General features: G+C 37.7%; 1 protein-coding gene across 17 annotated transcripts in view; it reads right to left on the reverse strand.

Moving 5' to 3' along the window:
• PUM1 (pumilio RNA binding family member 1) overlaps positions 1–12,071 on the reverse strand; it is a 128,983-nt gene that overhangs the window by 50,863 nt on the left and 66,049 nt on the right. For all 17 annotated transcript variants that reach the window (XM_059917595.1, XM_059917613.1, XM_059917624.1 and 14 more), the window contains 2 exons: positions 10,349–10,619; positions 235–328 (listed from right to left, as the gene is read on the reverse strand). In XM_059917595.1, the coding sequence (XP_059773578.1) occupies positions 235–328; positions 10,349–10,619 (365 nt within the window). The remainder of the gene's footprint in view (positions 1–234; positions 329–10,348; positions 10,620–12,071) is intronic.

Here is a 12,071-nt window from a genome sequence, read left to right on the forward strand (position 1 = left end):
ACTTAAAATCCTGAAACAGCTGAGGGAGCAATAACTGGATACCAAGAAATCTTACCAGTTGAGGTCTAGAAAAATAAGAATGTTGCTAAAGACAACTGGACAAGAGTAAGAGGCCATTTATTGTACCTTGAGGGATTTGTCTGGACTTTGATAATCAGTCTGCTGGGTTCCACAGCAACCGCTATCCTAAAACGGGGCCACCCCTATAAGGGAGCTTTCGGCTCAAGGACTTACCAATGTGGGGTTGATGCGCGGCTGCCAGCGCATACTGCTGCTGCTGAGCGGCTGTCAGCTGTTGGACAGCAAGTGCGTTAGGTCTTTGGAACAGCTGAGGGAAGAAAAGGACATGATGAGGTTAGAGAACCTATCTTGTGAAATAATTTTAAAACCTCTCTGAATAAAAATTTCCATAAACCCTTGTTTAGACATGATGCTTTAAACAAAAATGTTCTCATGTTCTACTCCATTCCCTTGGTATCTATGATGCTTCATAGTTCCATTTTCCCTCTCTTGCTTTACCTCAGTTTGGTGTGCCCAGTTCCCGTGTGCTAACTACTCACAGGTTATATGTCCCCTGAACCACAAACATACATACAAATGCCCTAAGAGCTATTCCAGGTCTGAGGTTGCTGCCTGATCCAGAGCAACTTAAAAACTAAATGAGGGCTTCCCTGGTGGCGCAGTGGTTGAGAATCCGCCTGCCAATGCAGGGGACACGGGTTCGAGCCCTGGTCTGGGAAGATCCCACATGCCGCGGGGCAACTGGGCCCGTGAGCCACAATTACTGAGCCTGCGCGTCTGGAGCCTGTGCTCCGCAACAAGAGAGGCCGCGACAGTGAGAGGCCTGCGCACTGCAATGAAGAGTGGCCCCCGCTTGCCGCAACGAGAGAAAGCCCTCGCACAGAAACAAAGACCCAACACAGCCAAAAAGAAAAAAGAAAAAAAAAAAAACTAAATGAGTATACTACAAATGACTTACCACGTTGCACCGAGTGCTGTTACCTCCCTTCAGTTCTTTTACGAACCCCACAAACACTTTGAATTAATTCTCACCTATTCACATTTTGGAGTATTCATTTCATCCTCTGGCTGCCTCTTCTTGGGGAAATAGTATTGGATACCTTCCTTAACTAGTGGCTTATCATAATGGGTAAACTGGACAACTGTGCAATTTTGGGGGGCTCCCGAGTTTCCTAGAATACCAATTCTTTTATACATAAGAAAAAAAAACAACAGAAGTATAGCTGCTACTAACAAAACTTGGATTATGAGCTCAGACCTAGCACACTGTTAAGTTCCCAAGGAAAGGAGTTCAAAGGTCTTGACAATAAGAATATCCCAAGATTCTCTCTTATTACAAAGTCAATCACTCATTCTTTCATTCATTCTACAAATATTTATGAAACACCACCTGCTAGGCACTGTGCAAGGAACTAGGAACACAGCACTAAATAAAATGTTCATACATTTTAATATGAATAGTTTTGATACAAAGAAAGGGGATTCCTGATTTTGGACTGCCCTGACGTGCCTCTTTCCAAGGGGTTATACTAAAGACTTCTTTATTTTCTGAAATCAGACTAGGAGAATTTACTGATGGGACCTCCCTACAGAGGATCTTCAACCTACCTGCTCTTTCTACAGGACTTTTCAATGTTTCGGCTAACATCACTGGATGATATATAACAGACACATGGATCTTGAATTACAGATGTCTTCATAAAAAGACCTAATTGTTTCAGACATTAGGAGATAATGTCATTCTGACAACTCAGCTTAATTATCATCACAACTGAACTTTTAATGTTATCTTAGGTGGTCGACTTTATTCTATGATCTGGTTACTTCTGTGCCTCAAATATGTGAGTAGACTAATTTAAAAAAAATTTTTTTAAAAGGTGAATATTCTGAACATACTGGCCAATTGTACTTGTTACCTCTCTTTCTATATATTCATCTTTCTAAAAACCAGAGTAAAATAAGCCTCTGCTTTCACAGTATGAATGACAAAAGTAAACATGCAGTACAGATTTCAAAAATACTTTAGAGTTTTTTATTTTCAAAGGTTAAAGAAAAGAAAAACTTCATTATGATGCTGGTAAAAAGATAGTACTACTTTACAAGCATTGATTAAATATCAAGTATTCAAAAGAAATATAGGAATCTATTGACAAACATATCAAAACAACTGTTCACTCCACGAAGGGAGCCGACCAGTACTATCTGGTAACTACACCCTGTGACTACTGCCAGGCTGGTTCCGGTTTCACCTACAGGACAGCGCCTCTGCAGTCCTCCTACCAACAGCTCCTCCCCCGCCCCCAGCCCCCGCAAGACAGGCAGCCAGGAGGCAGGAAACAAGTAAAATAGTGGAAAGCTGTTCAAAAATTTTTTTCCAAGGTTGTGAAAATACCTCACAGTTCCCCCTAAATATCTACTGTCCCTTCAATGGATCTCTGGAATTTTCCTAGCCTAAAACCTTTTGAAATATTTAACATCTCAGACACCGCTCATGCTAGCCTCTTCCCTCTACCCTTCTTGGGCCTGCTGCAAATAAAATAACTCATTTCATTCAACAAACATTTTTTTGAGCACTTATTATTAGCTAGGCGCTGCAACATGAAGTTAGGGAAATAAGGATACTAGTGTGTTCAGAATATAACTCTTGATTTATTAACCGAAAACAGTACTCCAATACCATTCCATTATGACTTATCCTCACTTCACATGTTTTTAACATTTCATGTAACATTACACATTATGTACTGTATCTGTAAATATACATATAAACACATAGTGTGTGAATAAAATAACCATTCCGCATAACATCAGTCTGTGGTGCTCACTACCATGTTACCACTGAGAGTAGGGACTATTACTTTTAACTAAAAACATATAGGCCCTATAAAAGCGCCCATATATCCTGTGTTTGAGAGTTGGTTAATATCTCAGTGATTATGGCAAAAAGAGAAGGAATTATTTTGAGTGCATTTTGCAATAAACAATTAACATAAGTAAATTATGCATTGACAACGGCAGATTTGATTATAGTATAGATTACAGCAATTCTAGCACATTTTCTTTATGTAAATGGTCCAATATTAACTGGAAATACAGGTTATTCAAAACAAAATTGGGTAACTGGCAAGTGATGGATTCTAAAGGATCCTGAAAAACTCATACAAATGCCATCTGCTGGGCAAAGTGCTGAACTCTGTCAACATTTTCATGATTTTCACAGAGTAAGCCAATAATAACTGAGAAACACAATACTGTGAAACTTGGGGAAAATGCTTATTTTAAGGTCAGTATAATGATAAATGTGCCACAATTTACTGCCATTTACTTAGGCAGAATTCATAAGCTATTCAAGAAACTGAATGCAGGGGAAAATATGTCAACTATTTCAAGCTTATCAAGGTTCCTAATAAATACTGACGGCATAATTTGGGAACCACACAAGCAAGCTGGTTTAACTCCCTTCTCTGACACTATATGAACTAACAAAAGATACCCTGCATGGTTTATATTCCAGAAGTGATTCCGGGCTGTCAAAAACACCCAACATAGTGACTGGCATACAGCTGGCACCTGATAAGAGACAGCTATTACTACTATTGTTATCAATAACAATTGCTGGCATAAAAACATTGTTGTTGAGTTTTCAGAATCTGGAAGAGAGTAATATCTAAATATGGAGTTAGCCAATGTCAAAGACTATCCTTTCTCCCCCCAAAATAAAATGTACCGCCAGGCCTGGCTTCTTACCAGTTTAAGGCAATATACATAGTGGAGAGAGGACAACAGCACAGAGTCTGGGGCCAGAAAGCCTGCATTCATGTCTCAGCTCTACCACTGACTGTGTGTGTGAGACACTGGGCAGGAAAACCTCTGCACTTTACTCTCCTCCTCTCTCTAACAGGGACAAATAAAGATTTGTCTAACTCATAAGGTTGTTCTAAGTATTAAAATCAATACACATAAAGCACTTGAAAGTCCTTTAGATGTGATATTCTTTCTGATGAATGAGGAGAGCACCCACACACACGGACAAAGCCCTTCTGTGGGCCACCTCTTACAGCTCCTCACCCAGTAAGGCAGCCCAGGATGGGACAAGGAAAGCAGAAGGCAAGACTCTTCTGAGTCAGTGTTAAAGTCAAAACCCCACTGAGTTCATGAGCACCAACTGCCGTCAGGTCACAAAGAGAGAAGAAAGAAAAACCTTTTTAGTTTTCGTTGTTGATGAGTATTTTTTAAAACATACTCCATGCAGAAAAAACTAGGAATGCAGTTGAATACTCCATGCATCAAAAGGCTTTATGTTTCTAGTACTAGGTCCAAAGGAAACAGCTAGGAGCTAGAAACCAAAACAAAGATGTTTGCATAGCTGGTAGTATATGATCTTCAGTAAGTCTGTAAGCTTCATGATGTCTTAATTTTCTTATCTATAAAAATAAATAAATAAATTCTGCCCAAGTAAATTGTAAAAAAAAAATAAATAAATCTATAAAAATATAATAGCTGCCCTACCTCATGGGGCTATCGTCAGAATTCACAGAGAAAAGCCCTTCAAACACTACGAGTATTACATCAATAGTGGGGCTATAAATTTTTAAGAAAAAATTATATCCTGGAGGTAGTACTCAGTATATGAAATTTGTGAAAGTTTGCTACTGTCTGAAGCGTCTAGATCAAAGTTCATTTTTGACCAGGTTATTTGAACAGCTGCAATAATCAACTAATAATTACAATGATTTTTGGTTTAACAGGTACATACAAACTATGCTGCCAATTTTTTAAAAAACAAAAAATTCATATTTCTTTAGCAGATGAAGAATCAGATTCCAAAATAAATGATTTCTAAATAAGGTGAGGAAAAACATATCCTTCCATCAAATAAGTTAATATCTTTTGAGAAAAATCATATTCTAAAATTTCAGCAAAGTCAAGTAACAATAAAGGTAAGTTTCAACGGATCTAATTGCTAGCTAAAGTCAGCATTTTAACAGTGACTATACGCATGACACTGACAGAATAATCTTCCTCTTATTTATAAACTGAAAAGAAAGCCAAGAATTTTAAACACCTATATTAAAACTATGCACACACTTGGTCTCATAAGAATGACATTTAAATCACTACCACACTTTAAAAAGCAATGCATGCCAATTTCCTCTCCCATCTGACTAGGGCTTTCAGAGTACTGTCCCTCTGTTAAAAATTCATGCTTAACAGGTTAGACTTTTAGTACTTCAGTACACAATTTTGTAAAACATGCCACATCATTGGGTTATTTTTATATTAACTGAACCCTAAATAAAGAATAGCAACAATTAACCAGATTAATCCACCTGATTATCAATCTTGGCTTTGGTTTCTGTTACATATGACTGTAATATAATGAAACCTAGTAATATTTTTCTAAAGTATACTTAGGTAAATATAGATAACTGCATAGCTATTTATTAAAATAAAGAATATTGCTCAAGCATCAAAACACAAAATGGTATGAACACAGTATATGTGAGCTGTTCACTTTGTTTTCCAGGATTAAAGAGAAGACAATGAGGGGAAAATGAGGAAAGAGATATCAATGAGCATTTCAAACTACCCTAAATTAAGGGTTCCTAACCCCAGATCTTTGTACCTGCGGCAGATAAAGTTATCTTTATTGTCATGAAATTTAGCATGTCCTTCAATTATTATTGCAGGCAACAAACCACATTAAATTTAGCCACACATCTGCGATTTAATCACCAATAGAAATCATATATACTTTCATGTTACTTTATGATTGTTAGACATCTCAAAATCTTGCTTATGCTCATTATGATGGCTAGTACAACTACCTCTATCTCATGCATCATATGATAAAGAAGCAAATTTGTTCAATTTGTTGCCAAATTTGTTGTCAAACAAATTTGTTGTCAAAATTATTATAGCTATTTTTATATAATTGGCTTTCTCTGTAATCCTACTTACACTATACATTTTAAAATAGTATTCTGAGAATTCAGTCTGAGATCTTACCTAACTGCTAAGGGGTTCATGGCACCAAAAAAGGAATCCCGGCTCTAAATAAATCTCAGGTTAAGTTTATGGTTAACAGTGGCTAGACAAGTAATTTAACTATCCAAAACCAAAGTATCCCTAAGTACAGTTAGTTTGTAATAAATTAAATGAGAATTACCTTTTCTGTATTTTCAGGCTGCTTTATGTGTCTAAATATAAGCTGATATTAAGTCTTATGAAACCAACTTATTACACCAAATGAAATAAAATGAAATGAAACAGGACACAAGAAGCAATTATTTATTTTGTCTATTTTCAAACATAAAAGCACAAAGCTACCCTACCAATTATAGCAAATAACTCAAAACTTAAAAAAAAAAAAAAAAAAAAAATCCTCTGATGCCCGTTTAAGAAAGCCATGATAAAAATGTACAGAAAAATATGGGCCACATCAGATCTTTGGTTCAATCCTCACAATCATTAATATTGTCTGTACTCAGTTGTGGCTCTCAAGGCCTCTGTGACCTGGACTCAATAACCAAATGCATCTATCTCCTTTTTACCTTCTACGTGTATCTTCTACTCTTGTCAACCAATGACCACACCACTGTCACTTCCATCTCCATACCTCTGTTCTCTTAACTGCAGCAATATACATTCCATGTGTCATTCAAGTTAGGTCTATGCAAACTTGGTCCTCATTGAGCCCTCCCCTGGTCTGACAGGATCCTCGACCAACCAATTTAGCACTTAGTTCCTCAACCATTCCATAATTGTTTCATGTATGATAGTCACTCTATGAACAGTAGCTCTGTTCTCTATGGACAAAACCTAAAGTTCCTGGAAGGACACAACAGTCAACAGTTAACTGACTAATATGGGCAAAAGAATGCTACTAAGCTAACACTCAGCACAGAAAAACTAAACCATGATAATTAAGTCATTACTTCTTAAAAATGTCTTGTTAATGACCATAAGGCAGCACGGCAAAGTCGGTAAGACTCACAACACTATCTATGCAACCCCACAAGTCACTTTTCTTCAACCTCAACTACCAGCTAGGGTGACTGTTTCTACATTATCTATTGAACACGTATATGTTCATTTCTAATTTTAAGCCTTTAGTTTACTATTTCCTCCACTGGAATTTTCATTCTTCTCCTGGTATAAACAAGTCTTGCAAGGCACAGCTCAAGATCCACCTCTTCCATAAGTCCTCCTTCCCCAGGTTAAGAGTATGCTCTCCCTAGGACATGGGCATAAATGGTCTCATCACTTGTCATGGAGTATTTCCTTGCACTATTTAAATGACCAAATGAGCCATAATAACTAAACTGAGAGCCATGGGGTTGGAGGAGCCCATTCCATTCATGAAAGATATGCTTGGCTACAGGTGACAACAAAAAATGCGAACAGAAGGTTATAACCTGCAGTCCACAGATCTGTGATCTCCCTGAAGATATCCACAAAATAGAGTGTCAAAAGAATTATGTTTTTCTGATGAGAAGACTATGGCTTTTGATCAGATGGCCAGAGGGCTCTGACATTAAAAAGGTTAAATACTGATTCAGGAGGTAAATTTACTGGATATTATACAGGTCCAGTTATTTGTCTATGAGGCACATCTACTGGGCTAGACCTAAACGACTCACATATTAGAATAGATGCAAGGCCTCAAAGAGTGGCCTCCAGACCTCTTAGAAGGCTAGTTTCCAATTTTAGTTTTGGGAAGTATATTAAATACGGGGGGTGTTCTGAGATAATATAATAGGGGTATGGAAAAGGTTCCCTGGAAATTTGGTCCACTAAAGCAAAGCAAAGCAGAGGACACAGAGGGATCAAGATCCCGCCTTACCCTCTGAGGAGATTACAATCTAGCAGAGGACATGTAATCATAACACAAAGCAGAACATGATGACTCCTTTTCTTAAGGGAAGCACAAAGCACTATAGGGTTCAAAGGAGACAGACATGACAACTTTTTGATTTGGAAATCAAGAAAGGTAACAGCACTGGACCTTGAAGAATGAGGAACCATTTTAATTAGTAGAAATGGAAGGGGGAATAAAACGTAACGAAAAGCAAAAGGGTAAAAAAGATTAGAAGGATAAAGTGTAGGAACAAACACCGATTTACAGTAGAGCAAGTATCCTTCCTTCTTAATTACTACTGGCTTTTATGCTGGAGCCTTTGGGAAGTTAAGGGTCTTGAAGAGTCTTGGGCCAACGGTTCCCAGGCATGCTATTAGGTTGCCAAGTACAAGAATGTGTACAGCCATCTACTAAGAATAGCAAGAATTATGAGCCCATGGGACAAAATAACAATGATCACATCCTATGATGATGGTGTACCTGTGTAACAGTGTCCCTATACTGCAGCAACCAAGACATGCATGGGAAGTCAGAACCCAACAATAGTTTAACTTGCAAAATAATGACGTTAACGTCCAGAAACTGCTGAAATGGGATACATGGTAAAGGCACCCCAGGTTTTATAAATCTGAGTGGGTGGTGTCTTTGATTTAATTGTGTTAACTATTTGTGGGTATGCAAAAGTACATTTCTGTTCAAGTTCTAATAATTATCCAGGCTCCTCAAAAATTGATAGAATTATTTTGAAACCCAAGATCAATAAATCAAAAGAGAATCCCAACTCTGATTATGAGGTAAAGAACAATTATATGAAAGAGAATCAGATTTTCATTCATAAGAGGTTGGAGACAAACACTTCTTAAATAAACACTTCTTAAGTAACAAGCAAAGAGTTAGATTGGGTTAGATAGGGAATAGAAGCTAAGAACCAAAACCGCCTGGAGTTCTAAGGGTTGCTAGGGGAAGTTCAGACCAATGAGACAGAGTAAAAGAAAGAATTCAGATAAAACTTCTTGAGATAACTAGGTTAGAGGAACCTGATTAGAATCAGCCTGCACTTAACATACCTCAATTTAGATAGAGAAATTACCACATTAATGTTCTAAGATGAACAAGTTGAAGTCTACACAGTAATAGTGTGTCCCTATATTTGCTGATGTGACACAAAATATCTTGAAGTCCATTATCACCTCAGCATCTGAAGTAATTTCTGGCTTCACTCAAAAGTGCTGTTTTGAGAATTCATTGTGAAAAAACATAAAAAAGAAGACAAAAAGCACAGGAAGTCAAATTCCTACGGAAAGGTGAGCATACCTACTGGGGACTACGGGGAGAATAGTGTACACTTTTAGTTCACTTTCTCTCTGGAAAAAGAGTTGGTTAATTAAACCTAATATAGCCATCTGATATGAGCACAGAGTATGCACATCACATCATCCCTTAAAGGGGTTTGTTTTTGTAAACTTCACATGGTTAACTTTATTATCCAATCATCTATCAATCAAAATTCATTTAAAATCAGCCATTTATGACAACTAAAGGGACAGTATGGTACAACTGATCTACAAAGACCATAAGCCAATTTTCCCCATAGAAAAAAATTATAGATATATCATTTCTAAACTTCAAAACGAGATTTTAACCTTTCAAACCTAGAAGTTTATATTTATATTCCAAAATTAAGGAGTATCAGAAATTCATGGCCCATCAAACTGCTTATAGCCACAAAGGAGAACTTGTGGTACTTAACATGATCAGGAGGCTACCTACCCCCTTTTTATAATTCAGACAGCTAATTTTCCTTTAAAAAAAAATTAAACAGAAGAATCAGTAAACCCTAGAGTTAGTCATACCATGCCTTCAAAACCAGAAGGCACACATACAATATATTCCAAAGACTTATGAATAAAAGAAGAGCCAGGTCATTTCACTGCAGATTTTATGTCGCATGATTTGTGTTTTTCCCCTAATTACATTCTAACTCTTTTGAAAGGTACCAGGTATGTCTGTTACCTGCAGTAACTCACTTAATTAAAAGACAGGACTAATAAGACATCTGGCACTGGACTCCTGACAGTGGCAGACAACAGAGTTTACTATTTTAAAAACAAAAACCAACAGCAGTACAATCACATTAATCTTCAGTGAATTAATTTAACATTCAAGAGGATTGTGTTACAAGAGGTAACACCACCACATCCCCTCCCCAAGCCCTGAAGAAAGAGAGGAGCCAAAGGAAGTACACAGAGCAGGGTGGTCTCTTGCCAATAAACCTCAACATGGGAATAAGCTTCTGGAGGGGAAGATGCAGAGGCTTTGTAATCCACATCACTGTTGGGTTAATAAGGAATGGCTATCGAAGGCCTAAAATAATGCCACCCTCCTCCCACTACCCCATTCTCAGTTACTTGAATAATGTGCTGGCTGGAGGGAGAGCAGAGAGAGTGACAGAGACACACACAGTACCTGTTGTTGAGAATTGTAGTCAAAAAGTCCCACAGTTGCTGCTGCTGAGTCCACAGGTACCTGCGTGCCTGAATAATCAAACTGAAGAGGCTCCATGCCCACATGTTCCATGGGGTCCAAGGGGACACTCTGGGACTCCATGTTGGAGAAATCCTCCACAGGCTTGGCACCATTGGTGCTGGTCAGCTGGGCTAAACCCTCAGAACCATTCTGGTTTGGACCCAGAAGATCCACTTCATTAGCAGAGTTCTGGCAATTACCAGGGGTACGGCTAAACAGAGAAAGTAAAGGGCATTAAACCTTATTTTGAGTGGGGAGGGACACTACAGCAACCTAAGTTTAAGGACAACGTCCTTGACACAGCTCATTACCAATAGTATTTAAAACTATTTCTACAAAATGACTGGAGACCCTTCTGGTGCTTACATGTTCTATCCTATAAAATTACTCTTCTACTGCTTGCCTCTCCACCACAACCCACCCCTTAAATTTACATTAACTGCTATTAATTTACAATCCCTTTAACCAAGGGGCCCAGATTTGAGGAACACTGGATGAACTGGGAAAAAAATCACTGCCTGTGGCATCCATGAAAACAGAGATCCCAAAATACGGGTAGTAAAATATGCCCCCCAAAAGCAACATCTACTCTTTAAACAGAGTCAATGGACAAAGTAGTTTCTAAGGGGAAATTCCACATCTGAGAATAAGTCTATTTCAAAAAACTATTTTTTTAATAGGTGAAAATTTTGTGTGTGTTTATTTCCTGGGTACCACTGGCCACTGATAAAACTGTCTCCCCTTTTCCCCTTCTAAGAAACCAGAAGCAGACCGTTACAAAATAGTACAAAATAAATTCATATCTAGGATAAGCCCCTGCTAAGGAGACAACTCTAAGAATTAAAAGTAATGTGAGGATGTAATTTATCATCCAAACCAGGACACTCCTAAGAGCAAAAAAAAGGGCAGTGTTAAGAAATATCCTGGGACACAGGTATAAACAAATACTGTCCTGGGTAATTCAGGACACATGGTCACCCTATGTAAAAAGATTACAGGACTATATTATTCCAATTCAGACTAATGTAGAATAATATTATATTCTAGTCAGGGAGTATAGCCTGTGACTACATTCTAAGCCTAAAAGAAATCTTATCGCTGGTACAAATGAAAGCTCTTGTCGTGTTCCTTGACACACACACAAACCCTACCACTACCAACTGTCCCGAAGTCAAATACCACAAAACAATGCCACAGGCTGCTTGAGATTCAGGATGGAGAGGCTACCCAAACTCATCTGAAAGACCTTAGATAAATGTTTATTTCTCTGTGTCTCAAATTTCTTCCAAAGACTGTAATTCTTTACACTCACAAGATACAAAAGTTAGGTTAGGAAGACTAAACAATTGAACGCTGTTCTACAATGACCTGAAATATATTTTAATTTGACTTTGTAGATTATTAGGATAAGGGGTGGGTGGGCAGGTGGGTGTGGGTGTAGGTACACGCATATTAGTTTTAGACTACAATTACATTACTAAAAATTAAATTCTCTTAACTATACATGAGTGACTAAGGATTTTTAAATTTTTAAAAATCATATACCATCACTAAAGGTTAGCTACATAAATGAAGAATAAACACAGTATCATTTCATTACTGTGCATATTAAAATTATAGGGTAAAACCTGCAAATCAATTACGACCAGAGATGGAATGAGAG

Source organism: Balaenoptera ricei, chromosome 1 (genome assembly GCF_028023285.1).
Source record: "Balaenoptera ricei isolate mBalRic1 chromosome 1, mBalRic1.hap2, whole genome shotgun sequence".
In the NCBI taxonomy this organism is placed as follows: Eukaryota; Metazoa; Chordata; class Mammalia; order Artiodactyla; family Balaenopteridae; genus Balaenoptera; species Balaenoptera ricei.